The 16,888-nt window shown below is 44.4% G+C and overlaps 3 protein-coding genes across 4 annotated transcripts in view; 2 read left to right on the forward strand and 1 right to left on the reverse strand.

Annotated features, from left to right (window-relative positions):
- The window catches only part of LOC138642238 (cytochrome P450 2C20-like), a 126,825-nt gene that overhangs the window by 7,182 nt on the left and 102,755 nt on the right, over positions 1 to 16,888 (forward strand). The gene's annotated exons all lie outside the window — the stretch shown is intronic.
- Positions 1,140 to 3,324, forward strand: LOC138642237 (uncharacterized). Its single transcript, XM_069730288.1, has 6 exons — positions 1,140 to 1,238; positions 1,321 to 1,395; positions 1,523 to 1,636; positions 1,727 to 1,928; positions 2,021 to 2,180; positions 2,286 to 3,324. The coding sequence occupies exons 1-6, from the start codon at positions 1,194 to 1,196 to the stop codon at positions 3,199 to 3,201; spliced, it is 1,512 nt and encodes a 503-aa protein (XP_069586389.1). The 5' UTR covers positions 1,140 to 1,193; the 3' UTR covers positions 3,202 to 3,324.
- LOC138642239 (uncharacterized) lies at positions 3,519 to 5,422 on the reverse strand. Its single transcript, XM_069730291.1, has 2 exons — positions 4,748 to 5,422; positions 3,519 to 4,427 (listed from the first exon to the last, which is right to left on the reverse strand). The coding sequence occupies exons 1-2, from the start codon at positions 5,101 to 5,103 to the stop codon at positions 3,545 to 3,547; spliced, it is 1,239 nt and encodes a 412-aa protein (XP_069586392.1). The 5' UTR covers positions 5,104 to 5,422; the 3' UTR covers positions 3,519 to 3,544.

The following is a 16,888-nucleotide window of genomic DNA, read 5'->3' on the forward strand; positions in this document are numbered from 1 at the left end:
AAAATAAAGAGCATTTCTGCTCCATTGTGATTTAAAAAAAAAAAAAAAAAAAAAAAAATTATATATTAATAAAATGTTTCTTAAAAAATTGTCCGTAGTATAATTTCTTAAAGGTAAATTTAAATCAGGTGTATGTACCAATGGTTACACATGCAATACAGAGTTGTTTGAGTGGTCATTTTTTAATAAAGGTTATCCTTTGAAATTTTATTTCGGGGAGGTAATTGTTTTTTTTTTAAAACATAAAAATATTTTTAAAGGTGTCTCACAGTTTACCTTTTTTTGTTTTTGGGACATGGAAAAGAATGGTATAACGTGCACCAGTTTTTGGGTTTGGGTGTTCACATATTTTTCTCATTTTAACATGGTGTTTAGTGGTAATCATTACCTATTTCTGCTTTGGTCTAACTTTCAATCCATTATACTTATTATATTGCAGATAGAGTAGGGACCACACTGACCGGCATAAGCCACCTGGACCACAGCCACCTGGCCCACATCCAGAAAATCTGAAAAGTAAGTTTTGAAGACCCCAAATCTGCTACTTCAATGTGTAGAGCAGATTGCAAGTGTCTTTTAACTTACAGACCTACCAGGACCACAGCCACCTGGACCACAGCCACCTGGACCACAGCCACCTGGACCACAGCCACCTGGCCCACATCCAGAAAATCTGAAAAGTAAGTTTTGAAGACTCCAAATCTGCTACTTCAATGTGTAGAGCAGATTGCAAGTGTCTTTTAACTTACAGACCTACCAGGACCACAGCCACCTGGACCACAGCCACCTGGACCACAGCCACCTTGACCACAGCCACCTGGACCACAGCCACCTGGACCACAGCCACCTGGCCCACATCCAGAAAATCTGAAAAGTAAGTTTTGAAGACTCCAAATCTGCTACTTCAATGTGTAGAGCAGATTGCAAGTGTCTTTTAACTTACAGACCTACCAGGACCACAGCCACCTGGACCACAGCCACCTGGACCACAGCCACCTGGACCACAGCCACCTTGACCACAGCCACCTGGACCACAGCCACCTGGCCCACATCCAGAAAATCTGAAAAGTAAGTTTTGAAGACTCCAAATCTGCTACTTCAATGTGTAGAGCAGATTGCAAGTGTCTTTTAACTTACAGACCTACCAGGACCACAGCCACCTGGACCACAGCCACCTGGACCACAGCCACACAATGTCCTCTTCCGGCAGCCCTCCTCCACAGCAACAGCAGGTATCGGTAAGTAAAAAAAAATTTTTTTTTTTTTTTTTTAAATTTACATCATTTTGAGTCACTACATGCATTTATTATGTTTAAACAGGAATCAGAATCCGATGAGGAGCTGTCGGAAGGGACCGAGACGGGTGGAGACATCGAAGTGGAGGAGGAACCAAGTGTAAGTAGTGGTGAAACACTTGCTTCACACATCACACTGCACCGTACACAAAACAGAATTTCATATATAACGTAACACAGAAAACATATACATACATTAAAGCTAATTTTTTTATCCTTTATTTCAGTCTCCTGCTGCTGCTGCTGCTGCTGCTGCTGGTGCTGCTGAACGTCCAGCACAGCATGAAGGTTCTCCCAGGCGCTCCCAGAGTCGGCGGACTCGACGCCGCGGTCGGCCATCAGTGAGTCGGTTTTTTGTGGGGCTTCAATTGTTAATTTTTTGCTTTCAGTCTACTAATTTTTAATTCTTTTTTTTTTTTTTGTTCTAACAGGCTTCACAGTGTGCTCCCGAATACGATTCAGATATCGATATTGAAGCCCTCATCGAGGAGGTTCGTGAACGGGAGCCACTGTGGAACATGGCTGACCGCAGGCATGCTGATACCAGTGTCACCCGTCGGCTCTGGTTGGAAGTATGCCGGAACATCTTTGCGAGGTGGGAGGACCTTCTTCCACAGCAGCAGAGCAAACTATGTAAGTATTCACTTTTCAGTGATGTTTTGAGCTGAATGTAATGTCTTGCATTTACGAATATTTTTTTTTTTTCTTCATTCCTGTCTTCACAGGTACCAAGGTTAGGAAGCGGTGGCGGTCATTGAGGGATCGCTTTAAGAGGGAGTTTAACGAGGAGATGCAGGCCCCGAGTGGCTCAGCAGCAAGGAAGAAGAGGAGGTACAGATATGGCCCGAACCTCTCCTTCCTGAGGGAAACCATGCTGAGTAGAGTGTAAGTATTCAACATCACAGTAAGAACCTGTCTAATCACAAAACTTTTGTTTCAGTCCGGCCTTTTTCATATCAATATATTAACTTTTTTTTTTTTCTTTCACAGCACCTACTCCAGCCACCGTGCGCCTGCATCTACCTCTGCACCCTCTGAAGCGATCCCTCCTGAGTCCGCCACCGGGGACCACGTCGGTAGGCCCCACACCTCTCACCCCTCTGTCCCCTCCACTTCATCCGCCTCTACCAGTGGAGTGCAGCCTTCCTTACTCGCATCTGATGGTCAACAGATAGCGTTCCCTTTACCCCACCCCTCTGACCCTGCCACCTCTACACCACCGGTAGGTTCATGGCGGCAGCGTCAGAGGGGTCAGGAAAGGAGCTATGCTCCTGAGTTCTTGCATCTAAATGCAGGCTTCCAAAATTCATTTAAAATTTTGGGAGAACAAGTGACTGCTGGTTTCAGCATGATGCAATCACGCATGAGTGAAAACCACCATGAAATCAGCAGTCGCTTGGATAGACTGCATTTAGATGTAAGTCAAGCTCCAGCCAATCTTTTTTTTCAGTCCATGCTCAGGAGCATGGAAAAGCTTTCTTTTGATCAGCAGATGCGGGTAATGAATAGCTGCCATAACGCTCTGCTGAAGGTAATTAACGAACCCCAATCTACCCCCACACCTCCCCACACATCCCAGTCCCAATTTCAACACCATGCCCCACAATATCACCGCCAGTCCCAATATCCACATCACTCTCAATATCAACATCACTACCAATACCCAACCCGGCCCACAACCCAAATGTATTCACCCGTGTTTTCTTCATCTTTGCCCAGCTTTCCTTCCCCAGTAAGTTTTCCACCTACCCCAACACAACACCCCTCTGGTCAGCCTCCTGTTTTCCCCCCCCCTTCCACTACAGACGCAACAGGTAGGGTTTCCCCAATCCCACCTACTGACGTGGTCCAACCTTCCAGCCCCTCCTCCCATAGTTACTCCACCCAACAATACCAGGACCTGTGAACCTGGAATGTACTTGTACATAGTTTTTTTTTGCCAAAAAAAAAAAGGTTCTTTAAATTACCAAAAAAAAAAATAGTGTGGGAAAATTACCCACAAAAAATATATTTTTTGAAATAAACATAATTCTGGTTTACAATCGACTGTGTGTGTGTGTTCATTAATTAAGGTAAATATGAAAGGTTAAGTGAAAAGAAACACCAGACGTTTTCAAGGTTTAACAAAATGGTTTTATATTATATTAGCAAGCAAACCACACACACTGTTTTTTTTTTTTTTTTTTTTTTTTGTGGCAGTTGCTACCAAAAAATTTTGGAAAAAAAAAAGAAAAAAAATTTAAAAAAAGTCACACAATTATGTCTTGCCATGGAATCCGCCCAACAGGTGACAAAAAATATTCAGCAAACTGTTCCCTCATCCTAGTAACAGAACCGGTGGAGCGAACAGAGGCACTTCGGTAATCCCACAAGGATGTCTCCAATTGTTCGTCATCCAAGGTAACGGGCTCCTTTGAAATAACAAAATTATGGAGCACCACACATGCCTTGACAACATCGTCTACAGTTTTTGTATCCAGTTTTATTGCCGTCAGCAGAACTCTCCACTTTGCTGTCAAAATACCGAAAGAGCACTCTACCACTCTTCTTGCTCTGGTAAGACGGTAATTAAATACCCGCTTGGTGCGGTGTAATTCACGGCTGCTGTATGGTTTCAGTAGGTGCGGCGACAGTTGAAAGGCTTCATCACCTACACACACATAGGGCAAGGCTGGTTCACTGGTTCCTGGGAGCGGTCTTGCTGGCGGGAAATTGTATGTATCTCCATACAGGCAGCGACCCATCGGAGAGTTTTTAAACACTTGGGAGTCGTTGGACCGGCCATACGCTCCTATATCCACAGCAAGGAATCGGCAGTTGGCGTCAGCAATAGCCATGAGTACAATTGAGAAGTATTTTTTATAGTTATAGTACTCTGATCCTGTTCCTGCCGGTTTTGCAATCCTAATGTGTTTGCCGTCCACAGCACCAACACAATTTGGAAAATTACACATTCGCTCAAATTGTTCGGAACTTCTCATCCAGATTTCCATTGTTGGTTGTGGGATATACTCCAGCTGTAAAGTGTCCCAAATCGCACGACATGTGTCCTTCACAATTCCGCCAATAGTGGAAATCCCCAGCCGGAATTGGAAATGGAGTGAAGTCAAAGACTCACCCGTAGCTAGGAAGCTGCAGGGAAAAATAAAAAAAAATGTAAAAAAAAATTGCACAGACCATCAACCAAGAAAAACAAGTGGAATGGCCTCAAATAAACCAACAAATTACATGCTACAGTAAATGCGGCGCAATGTGTCAGCGCAGTATTCTCTGCAGCATGTAATAACATTCAATATGACCAATGACACAAGAAAAAAAAACAAGTGGAATGGCCTCACATAAACCAACAAATGACATGCTACAGTAAATGCGGCGCAATGTGTCAGCGCAGTATTCTCTGCAGCATGTACTCACATTCAATATGAGCAATGACATAAAGAAAAAATGCTTACCGCAGTGTCACCATGAGCCGCTCCGCCGGTGTGATGGCAAGCCTCATCCTTGTGTCCTGCCTTTGGATGACATCCTCTATTTTTCCAACCAAATAATCGAAATGTTCCATCCTCATCCGTACATAACTAAAGAATTTTTGGGGGTTGCACCGCAACTCCAGATAGAGAGTGGACTGGACACCCCTGGTCATCCGCAGCTCATTGATTGGATGTATCCAGAATCGTCGCCTTCTCCGTTGCATCATCCGTCTTTCTGCTGCCGCCTCCTTCTCCCGCACTATGATATCCAGGCGATTCGTCTCAAATATAACTTCAGTAACCAAACTCGAAATCCTCCCAATTACACCATCCATCATTGCCACTAAACTAAAACCCTCAAAGATGTGCTGTAAATACAGTCAGTATATAGATTTCCCTAGTTTCCAGTAGCCAATCAAATTTTGGTGCCTCCCATTTTAAAAACGGATCCGTCGTAAAAACGTATGCAACGGATGGAAAAAACGTATGCAACGCATCCAGCATTTCAACGGAACCGTTTATCGGATTTGCGACGGTTTTGCGACGGATCCGTCGAAATGCTGTATTCGTTGCATACGTTTTGCAGTTTTTTGACGCATCCGTTTTTTCGGGAAAAAGACGTTTTTGGGACGGATTGCAGTTAACGCTAGTGTGAAAGTAGCCTAACAGTTAGCTCCCCAGTTAGGCAGCTGAGCTCCGGCTGTCAATCAGAATGACGCCGGAAGTCTTGTCCCGTCGACAGAGCAGAGAAGAAAAGAGGCCTCTTCTCTGTTGATGTGACGTCAGCAGAGGCTTCTAAATTCCCGGCAGGAGCAGTGTGTGTCCACTCTGTGCCACGGGAGAACTCGCTGTGCACAACAGGCAGTTAAGTAGCAATTACCTGCCTTTCAGTTTTTGGGTAAATTTTTTATTTTTGGAAAAGTCCCAGATATAACCTCTAACTTTCGAAATATGCTTCCAGCTTTAGAAAAAAAAAATGATATTAGCAGCAATAAACTTCATGACATAAATATTGGTATATTTAACTATGTTAAAAGATACCTTTCTCAGAAAAAAACACTGAAAAAATATCAGTCTCCCTAAATTTGAAAATATCCAAATTAATTTCTGTATAGGCTGTTATTTATAACAGTTCTTCAATACAAAAAGTGAAACTCATACTGTATGTCGCCTGTTTTTTTTTTAGAAATGCCAAATAGTGCTGTATATAATTAGAGGAACAGACAGCAAAAACAGTGGCAAAATGGCCTACAATGCTCAAACTTGGAGCATGCAGATATATGAGAGCTGTCACGGAAATACCACACTGGCAAATATGTGGCCTTTTTATATTTTTTTAGGCTAAATAGTGCTGTGTATAATTAGAGTAACAGGCAGCAAAAACAGTGGCAAAACAGCCTAAAATGCAAAACCTTGGAGCATGCCGATATATGAGGCCTTTTTTTGTTGAATTTAAAACAGCAAAAAAAAAAAAAGTGGCACAAGGCTAGCACACACAACTATGCTACGTATGCCTGACAAAACTATGATTTTTTTAAACAGGCCTCAGTCTGACAGAACACACTGTATATTTTTTTTTTTGGGGGGGGAGGGATTTTCTGAAAAAAAATGCAACTAGGTATATAGTAAAGAAGCTGCAGCAGCAGAAAGTTATGGAGCTTTGGGAGGGATGCAGTGGGAAAAATGGATGCACATACAGTGCCTGCAGGCCTTGCACTGATGTGGATATGCTGTGCCCTGCCTACCTAGCGCTTCAATATCGGGACCCACGAATTAGCCCTAAAAAGGACTGTTGGTTTCACAGGAGTTGTGGATGTAAGCGTTGCAGACCTACACTAACTCTAAAAACCACGATTCTGACCCTATCACGGCAGCAGCTCTCCCTACTGTCGCTGAATCCGGAGCAGAATGCAGCGAGCAGGGCGGAACCAGGTTTCTTATACTCACGATGATGCTGTGCGGCCAAGCCAATCACTGCACGACCACAACAAAAATGGCTGCGGCGTTTCATGGCCTGGCAGACAATCCCTGCATCGTGATTGGGTCTCTAAAGTCCGCCAAAAATGCTGGGTGGAGACACCAGTTACCGCCGAATAATCCCAGAAATGCTCGGTGCTCGCCGAGTACATCGAGCATGGTGATACTCGGGTGAGTAACGAGTAGTCGCGAGCACGTTCGCTCATCACTAGACTCTATATAGTATACAGTACAGACCAAAAGTTTGGACACACCTTCTCATTTAAAGATTTTTCTGCATTTTCATGACTGTGAAAATTGTACATTCACACTGAAGGCATCAAAACTATGAATTAACACATGTGGAATTATATAATTAACAAAAAAATGTGAAAAAAATGAAAATATTTCTTATATTCTAGGTTCTTCAAAGTAGCCACCTTTTGCTTTGATGACTGATTTGCACACTCTTGGCATTCTCTTGATGAGCTTCAAGAGGTAGTCACCGGGAATGGTTTTCACTTCACAGGTGTGCCCTGTCAGGCTTAATAAGTTGGATTTCTTGCCTTATAAATGGCGTTGGGACCATCAGTTGTGTTGTGCAGAAGTCTGGTGGATACACAGCTGATAGTCCTACTGAATAGACTGTTAGAATTTGTATTATGGCAAGAAAAAAGTTAAGTAAAGAAAAATCAGTGACCATCATTACTTTAATAAATGAAGGTCAGTCAGTCCGAAAAATTGGGAAAACTTTGAATGTGTCCTCAAATGCAGTGGCAAAAACCATCAAGCACTACAAAGAAACTGACTCACATGAGGACCGCCCCAGGAAAGGAAGACCAAGAGTCACCTCTGCTTCTGAGGATAAGTTTATCTGAGTCACCAGCCTCAGAAATCACAGTTTAACACCAGCACAGATTAGAGACCAAGTCAATGCCACACAGAGTTCTAGCAGCAGACACATCTCTACAACTGTTAAGAAGAGACTTTGTGCAGCAGGCCTTCATGGTAACATAGCTGCTAGGAAACCACTGCTAAGGACAGGCAACAAGCAGAAGAAACTTGTTTGGGCTAAAGAACCCAAGGAATGGACATTAGACCAGTGGAAATCTGTGCTTTGGTCTGATGAGTCCAAATTTGAGATCTTTGTTTCCAACCACCGTGTCTTTGCTCGACTCAGAAAAGGTGAACGGATGGACTCTACATGCCTGGTTCCCACCGTGAAGTTTGGAGGAGGAGGTGTGATGATGTGGGGGTGCTTTGTTAGTGACACTGTTGGGGATTTAATCAAAATAGAAAGCATACTGAACCAGCGTGTCTACCACAGCATCTTGCAGCGGCATGCTATTCCATCCGGTTTGTGTTTAGTTGGACCATCATTTATTTTTCAACAGGACAATGACCCCAAACACACCTCCAGGCTGAGTAAGGGCTATTTGACGAAAAGGAGAGTGATGGGGTGCTGCGCCAGATGACCTGGCCTCCACAGTCACCAGACCTGAACCCAATCGAGATGGTTTGGGGTGAGCTGGACCGCAGAGTGAAGGCAAAAAAGCCAACAAGTGCTAAGCATCTCTGGGAGCTCCTTCAAGATTGTTGGAAGACCATTCCTGGTGACTACCTCTTGAAACTCATCAAGAGAATGCCAAGAGTGTGCAAAGCAGTCATCAAAACAAAAGGTGGCTACTTTGAAGAACTTAGAATATAAGACTTAATTTTAGTTGTTTCACACTTTTTTGTTAAGTATATAATTCCACGTGTGTTAATTCATAGTTTTGATGCCTTCAGTGTAAATGTACAATTTCATAGTCATGAAAATACACAAAAATCTTTAAATGAGAAGGTGTGTCCAAACTTTTGGTCTGTACTGTACTTGGAAGAGAGCCAAACCTTATTGCCAGGGAGGTAAGGAGAAGAGTCCAAGCCCCATTTATCAGCATGTTTTTTCATCCGACTACAAGCCCTCTCAAGTGTTCCCTTGGTCTCATTCCAAATCTTGGGAAATTCCACAGATAAAGAGTCAGCTGCTGGCACAGGATGTTGCCTAAAGACAACAAAAAAAGGTGACTTAGTAGAGGACTCGCTGGAGTGGTTATTATAGGCAAATTCCGCCCAGGAAAGAAGGTCGACCCAGTCGTCTTGGTGAATGTTGGAAAAATGTCGAAGGTAAGGCGTAAGAACCTGGTTAGTTCGCTCCACTTAACCATTGGTTTGAGGATGATAAGCAGAGGAGAAATTCAAGGACATGTCCATAAGTCTGCAAAAAGCTCTCCAGAACCGGGAAGTGAACTGAATGCCTCGGTCAGGCATGATGTGTTGAGGGAATCAGTGAAGTCTGAAGATATGACGAATAAAAATCTTCTCTATCTCAGAGGCTGAAGGCAGACCAGCTAGAGAAGCAAAATGAGCCATGTTAGAGAAACGGTCCACGACCACCAAACTAACTGTGCAACCAGAAGAACGAGGAAGGTCGGTGATAAAATCCATGGCTATATGTTGCCAGGGAACCGTTGGAACCAGAAGAGGAAGCAAAAGTCCAGAGGGTAAACATCTTGGAACTTTATTCTTGGCACAGGAAGGACAAAAAGCAGTGAATTCTTCAACATCTTGGTGAAGTGAGGACCACCAATGGTAGCAAGAGATAAGGTAGAGAGTACTGTCCCCAATGTAACACCCTTTCTCTGTCCTCCTCAGGCACATAGGTCTTACCTGGCAGTGGAGTAACAAGATTTAAGGGAACCACTGTGATGATCTTGGTAGGATCAATAGTATGCGAGGGTTCTTCTGCATCGGATGGCTGAAAGGACCTAGACAGCGCATCAGCTATGACGTTCTTATTGCCTGGCAGGAATTGGAGCTAAAAGTCAAAACGGGTGAAAAATAGTGACCACCTAGCTTGCCAGGGATTGAGCCTCTGAGAAGATCGGATATAGGCCAAGTTCTTATGGTAAGTGAAGATTATAAAAGGGTGAACAGCTCCCTCGAGCAGATATCGCCACTCTTCTAGGGCCAACTTTATGGCCAATAGCTCATGGTCTCCGATAGAGTAATTACATTCTGACGTAGAAAACACTTTGAAGAAAAATGCACAGGTGACTAACCGACCAGACAAAGATCTTTCAGAAAGCTCTGCACCGGCTCCCGTGGAGGAGGCATGCACCTCAAGAATGAGGCCTCTGGACGATGTAGCACTGGAGCTACCGCAAAGGATTGCTTCTGGGACAGAAAGGCGTTCTCGGCCTCCGAGGTCCAGACATTGGGATTCGCTCCTTTGAGGATGAGAGAAGAGATGGGCTTGGTTATCGTGGAAAAATGAGGAATGAATTGTCTATAATAATTTGCAAAGCCAACAAACCGTTGGATAGACTTAACTCCAATAGGATGCGGCCATTTGAGAATGGTGGACAGTTTCTTGGGATCCATCCTCAATCTAGAATCGGAGATAATATACCCTAAAAAGGTAAGGATTAAGTCTGTTCAAAAATGCACTTCTCGATCTTGGCATAAAGGCGATTCTCCCTCAAACGTTGCAGTACCAGACAAACGTCTCTCCTATGAGAAGAAAGATCTGAAGAAAAAACGAGGATGTCATACAAGTACACCATGACACAAGATATAGCAGGTCCCAGAAGATATCGTTAACAAACTCCTGAAATACTGCAGGAGCATTGCAGACACCGAAGGGCACCAAATACTTGAAATGACCGTTCCACGTGTTAAAGGCAGTCTTTTACTCATCCCCAGAGCCAATACAGATCAGATTGTAAGCACCATGAAGATCTAGTTTGGAAAAAATCCGGGCCCCTCTTAAATGGTCAAAGAGCTCCGGAATGAGTGGCAGAGGATACTTGTTTTTGACCATGATGTCATTCAGACCTCTGTAGTCTATACAAAGACAAAGAAATCCATCTTTCTTTTTGACAAAGAAGAATCTGGTGCCTGATTCTCCTGGATATATTCAAACATGGCCAAGATTTTAGCAAGAGACAGTGGATAGATCCTACCCCTAGGAAGAGTAGTATCGGGGATTAGCTCAATCGGGCAGTCATATGGTCGATGTGGAGGTAAGCTCTCTGCCTCCTTCCTGTCAAAGTCATCCGCAAATGACCAGTAGGTGGAAGGCAGCCCAGGGGGAACAGAAGAAGGCCGTAGAAATCTTGCTGGGCAGATTGACAGCAGACATCGCTCATGACAAGAGTGTCCCCAACGAAGGACCTCACCTGAGTGCCAATCGACGACTGGCTCATGCACCCTTAACCAGGGAAGACTGAGAAACAGTGCATGAGACACGTTAGGCAGCACGTAGAAGGCTATCTTCTGATGCAGGGCCCCCACTTGCAGTACCACCTCCTCTGTACCCATAGTGACAGTCTCTTGCAGGGGTTTACCATCCACCAAGGCAATCAGACGTAGACTCTTCAGGGTAATAACAGGAATCCGATGTCTATTAACCTCTTCAAGCCTGATAAAGTTCCCTGCCACGCCCGAATCCACATAAGCCACCCCAGGGTAGTGTCTCTGACCAAGGATCACTAGGACAGACAAGGTAAGGGGTAGAGAAGTGTCAAACACACTTAGCTAGGCCTCTCTTATCTGTCCTAGGTGGAAGAGTTTCCCGGCCTCTCGGGACAGGAACAGTGTAAATGAGAAGCTCCTCCGCAGTAGAGGCACAAGCCTTGAGCGAGACTCTCTCTTTGGCGTTGCTCCGCTATTTTGAGTTAATCCATTTGCATCGGTTCCTGTGCGGAACCCGAGGAAGCTACGGTTGGTCGTGGACTGAGTGGCCTGAGAAAGGAAGGAGACTGTCTGAAAGATTTTCTCTCTGGCAGACTCTCGAGAGCGCTCCTGGAAACGCTGATCAATGCGCATGGCTGAAGAGATTAGATCCTCCAAAGAAGTTGGAGTATCCCAACCTGCGAGTTCATCCGTTTTTTTTGCCTGAAAGTCCACGCCAAAAGGCTCCGACCAATGCCTCATTATTCCATCCCAACTCGAAGGACGAAGTACGGAAGCGAATAGCGTACAGGCCGACCGTGAGAGCACACTGGTGAAGATTAAGGAGTGACTCAGTAGTGGAAGCCAGATGGCCCGGTTCATCAAAAACTATGAAAAGTATCCAAGAAAGTCAGCAGTAGAGAAACTATGGGGTCATCATGCTCCCATAGAGGATTTACCCAGGCCAGGGCCTCTCCCTCCAGGTGAGAGACTATGAACACCACTTTAGCCCGGTCGGTGGGGTATTGCTGGGGTAACAGTTCAATGTGTAGGCAGCACTGGTTCAGAGAGCCTCTGCAAAGTTGGGGATCACCACTATACCTAGTTAGTTTCCCAAGGCGAGGCGGAGGATGCGGAACAGAGACAGAATCAGAGTCATGGGATAGAGCCTGGGCTGAGGCAGTGGCGGCAGACTGTAGATGGTACAAACGGTCATCCACAGAGGTCATATAGCTCAGCATGCGCAATTGCGTGCCACACTGCTATGAAAGCCTGCTGAACGCTAGCAAGCTGAGAGGCAGTTACCGGGTCAGAGGCCTGTAAAGAAGACAGTCTAGACTACATAGACTGCATAAAGGACATTATACGATTTTGATTCTGACGCAAAAAGGCCAATTCTTTCTGAGCAGAGAAAGCTGCATCGGCAGAGCCCATGGCCTGATTAGTCTGTGACATCTTGGAGAGGCGAGCTTCCTAGAGTGGACCCTCTGGGTCGTGATACCGAACCTCCCCTGGGTGAGTTATCCAGGTGAAACCGACCCCTATACAGGGATAGTTAGGAGCAGGCCCAGGGGAATCAAATATCTCAACAGCCAGTACCAAGAGGGTGGCTCATAGGGAACTAGAGCAATGGAAAGGAACAGAAATACTGTACATAGAACCGTGAAAACTAAAAGAACAGAGAAAAAGATCTGGATGGGAAGCAGACAGACTTCTATGAAGTGCTGGACAGGAGAAGAAGCAAGGGGACTGGATCCGAGGACTGAGGAACCCAGGGGAAGGAGAGGATGCAGGAGGCCACTGGAGGGAGATGAGGAGACAGGTGTTGTAGAAGAGACAAGAGGAAGAAGTGGGTAACCACGGGGTAGACATTGGCACAGGGAAATGCACAGAGGGTACCTAAGTACTGGTAAGGAGTAATAATAATTATTAGTCTCCACTAAGAGGAGACAGCCTGATATACCTGTTGACCCTGCCCCAGTGGCTAAGCGGTGCTTCTGGGTCAGGACAACGCTGATCTATAAAGTGCCGGCGATGTGCGCTGCCGCATCCTAAAGCGCATGTGCGAAGAGCAATGTCCCACATGGACCTCGTCCAGTAGCACCCTGGGACACTGAAGAAGGAGGGACAACGTGAGTAGCGGGGTACCGGGTGGGCACAGAGCTAACAACTAGGATGATAATCCAGGTTAGCAAAGAAGGGTGTTACCTTAGTAGATGAACTCTGAGAGTTGTTGCAACAAAATTCTGCTAACGGAAGCAACTTCAACCAGTCATCCTGCGAATGGCAGATAAAGCATCTTAGATACTGTTCCAGAGTCTGATTAGTCTGCTCCATCTGCCCATTAGTCTGAGGATGATACACAGAAGACAGACAAACATTAACACCACGCACAGAACAGAATCCCTTCCAGAACCTGGACGTAAATTGCACTCCCCAATCGGAGATTATCTCGTCCGGAACACTTTCTGGATGTCCAGATCTACCGTCTCTTTGGCAGAGGGAAGACCAGTACACTGGATGGAGTGGGCAGCTTTAGTAAGGCGATCTATAACCACCAGAATAGAATTCTTTCCTCCAAAGGTGGGCAATTCTACTATAAAGTCCATCGAAATAGACCCCCAAGGGTGAGAGGGGACGGCTATTGGTTGTAGCATTCCAGTAGGTGATACAAAAGGAGTCTTAAAGCGTGCACATACCTCACAAGAGATAACGTAGCTCTTCACGTCTTTCAAACAGGTAGGCCGCCAAAAAAATGGCAGAGGAACTTCTGTGTCCTCTGTACCCCTCAATGACCAGCCAGCTTGGAGTCATGGACAAACTTGAGGACCTGCAACTTTATGGCCTCCGGAAAGTATAAATGTTGATCCCAGACCCACTTACCGTTTTTGGGAGCTAAGTTCACTTCAGCAGTCGAGTTGTCGAGAAATGGGTCTGCATCATAGGCCTCCTTGATGGTCTTCCATAATTCCTTATTCTGAATTACTCCAACAAAGTTGGCAGCAGGCAAGATGGTCTTGGACGGGGTCCCAGGTACGGAATCCATGGCATGGATTCGGGACAAAGCATCCACTTTCCCATTACATGACCCTGGGCGGTACAACATGACAAAATTAAATTGGTTCAAAAATAGACTCCAACAAGCCTGCCGTGGAGAAAGACATCTAGCAGATCTATAAAATTCCAGATGGCGATGATCCGTGAGCATAATAACTTGTTGTGCTGCCACCTGCAGATGGTGCCTCCATTCCTTAAATGCAGCATTAATGGCTAGAAGCTCTATGAGAAAAAAAAGCACATGGATGTAACAGACCCTTGTCTCCTGTTCTTTGTGAGAGGATGGCCCCCAGAGCACAGTCCGATCTTTTCCCCCCAATTTTTTATTTTCCCAAGGGTAACAAGAGAAATTGGACCCCAAAAGTTATTGTGCAATTTGTCCTGAGTACGCCAATACCCAATATGTGGGGATAAACCACTGTTTGGGCACATGGCAGAGCTCGAAAGGGAAGGAGCACCGTTTGACTTTTTCAACCCAGAATTGGCTGGAATTGAGATCGGACACCATGACGCATTTGGAGAGCTCCTGATGTGCCTAAACAGTGGAAACCCCCACAAGTGACCCCATTTTGGAAACTAGACCACCCACAGAACTTATCTAGATGTTTGGTGAGCACTTTGAACCCCCAATTGTTTCACTAACGCTTATAATGCAGAGCCGTGAAAACAAAAAAATCATTTTTTTCCATAAAGAGAAATTGGACCCCAAAAGTTGTTGTGCAATTTGTCCTGAGCACACTGATACCCCATATGTGGGGGGAACCACTGTTTGGGCACACATCGAGTCTCGGAAGGGAAGTAGTGACGTTTTGGAATGCAGACTTTGATGTAATGGTCTGCGGGCGTCATGTTGCATTTGCACAGCCACTGATGTGCCTAAACAGTAGAAACCCCCCACAAGTGATGCCATTTTGGAAACTAGACACCCCAAGGAACTTATCTAGATGTGTTGTGAGAACTTTGAACCCCCAAGTGTTTCACTAAAGTTTTTAACGCATTTGACTTTTTCAACGCAGAATTGGCTGGAATTGAGTTTGGACGCCATGTCGCATTTGGAGAGCCCCTGACACACCCCTAAGCCTAATCCCAACCCTAAGCACAACCCTAAACCCAACACACCCCTAACCCCAACACATCCCTAATCCTAATCCCAACCCTAACCACACCTCTAACACTGACACACCCCTAATCCCAACCGTAAACATTATCCAAACCCTAACTTTAGCCCCAATCCTAACCCTAACTTTAGCCCCAACCCTAACCCTAAATTTAGCCCCAACCCTAACCCTAATAGGAGAATGGAAATAAATACTTTTTTTATTTTATTCTTTTTCCTTAACTAAGGTGGGAAAAGGGGGTTTGATTTACTATTTATAGTGGGTTTTTATGTTTGGCAGCTGTCACACGCTAAAAGATGCTTTTTATTGCAAAAAATAGTTTTTGCATCACTACATTTTGAGAGCTATAATTTTTCCATATTTTGGCCCACAGAGTCATGTGAGGTCTTGTTTTTTGCGGGACGAGTTAATGTTTTTAATGGTACCATTTTTGGGCACATTACATTTTTTGATCGCTTTTTATTATGATTTTTGGAAGGCAGAATGAACAAAAAACAGCAATTCATGAATTTCTTTTGGGGGGGGCCATTTATACCGTTCCGCATGTGGTAAAATTGAGAAGGCAGTTTTATTTTTCGGGTTAGTACGATTACAGCAATACCTAATTTATATCTTTTTCTATGTTTTGGCGCTTTTATACAATAAAAACTTTTATATAAAAAATTATTATTTTTGCATCGCTTTATTCTGAGGGCTATAACTTTTTTATTTCTTCTCTTTTTTTGCGGGACAAGATGGCATTTTCAGCGGTACCATGTTTATTTATATCTGTTTTTTTGATCACGTGTTATTCCACTTTTTGTTTGATAAAAGCATTATTTTTTGCTTCTTTTTTTTTTTTACGGTGTTCACTGAAGGGGTTCACTAGTGGGACAGTTTTATAGGTCGGCTTGTTACCGACATAGCGATACTAAATATCTGTACTTTTGTTGTTTTTTTTTAATTTACGTAAAGAAATGTATTTATTGGAAAAATATTTAGTTTTTTCTATAGGCTTTGTGCACATGTTCCAGATTTTTTGCGTTTTTTCGCTATAAAAACGCATACATATGCATCCCATCATTTAGAATGCATTCCGCAATTTTTGTGCATATGTTGCGTTTTTTTCCGTGAAAAAAACATCGCGGTAAAAAACACAGTATGATCATTAATTTAGCGTATTTTTTGCGGCTTTCCCACTATATTATTGCATTGTGAACCTCTGAAACAAAACGCAAAAAAAACACAAAAAAGCGAGAAAAGCACGCAAATAGCACATGCGGATTTCTTGCAGAAAATGTCCGGTTTTGCTCAGGAAATTTCTGCAAGACATCCTGACGTGTGCACATAGCCTCATTTAGGAATTTAAAAAAATATATTTTTACACAGTATAATTTTTTTTAAACTTTTTTACATTGTCCCAACGTGGGACATCACTGTATAAAGTCAGATCGCTGATCTGACACTTTGCACAGTACTGTGTCAGATCAGCGATCTGGCAGGCAGTGAAGGAGGCTTGCCGATGCCTGCTCTCAGCAGGCACTGAGAAGCCACCTCCATGCAGGACCCGGAAGGACCCCGCAGCCATCTTTGAACTGGGGGTCTGCAGGCAGGGAGAACCTCAGAACAACACAATCACATCGCGAGGGTCTGAGGGAAGCACGCAGAGAGCTTCCTCCCTGCGTGATGCTTCTCTGTGCCACCATAACGTTGCGATCTTGTTTGATCACAGTGTTTCGGGGTTAAAGTGATGGGAGCGGTCTGTGACCTTTCCTGGCGCTTAGTACCTGGTGTCAGC

The sequence above is a fragment of the Ranitomeya imitator genome, chromosome 6 (genome assembly GCF_032444005.1).
Source record: "Ranitomeya imitator isolate aRanImi1 chromosome 6, aRanImi1.pri, whole genome shotgun sequence".
NCBI classification, from domain to species: Eukaryota; Metazoa; Chordata; class Amphibia; order Anura; family Dendrobatidae; genus Ranitomeya; species Ranitomeya imitator.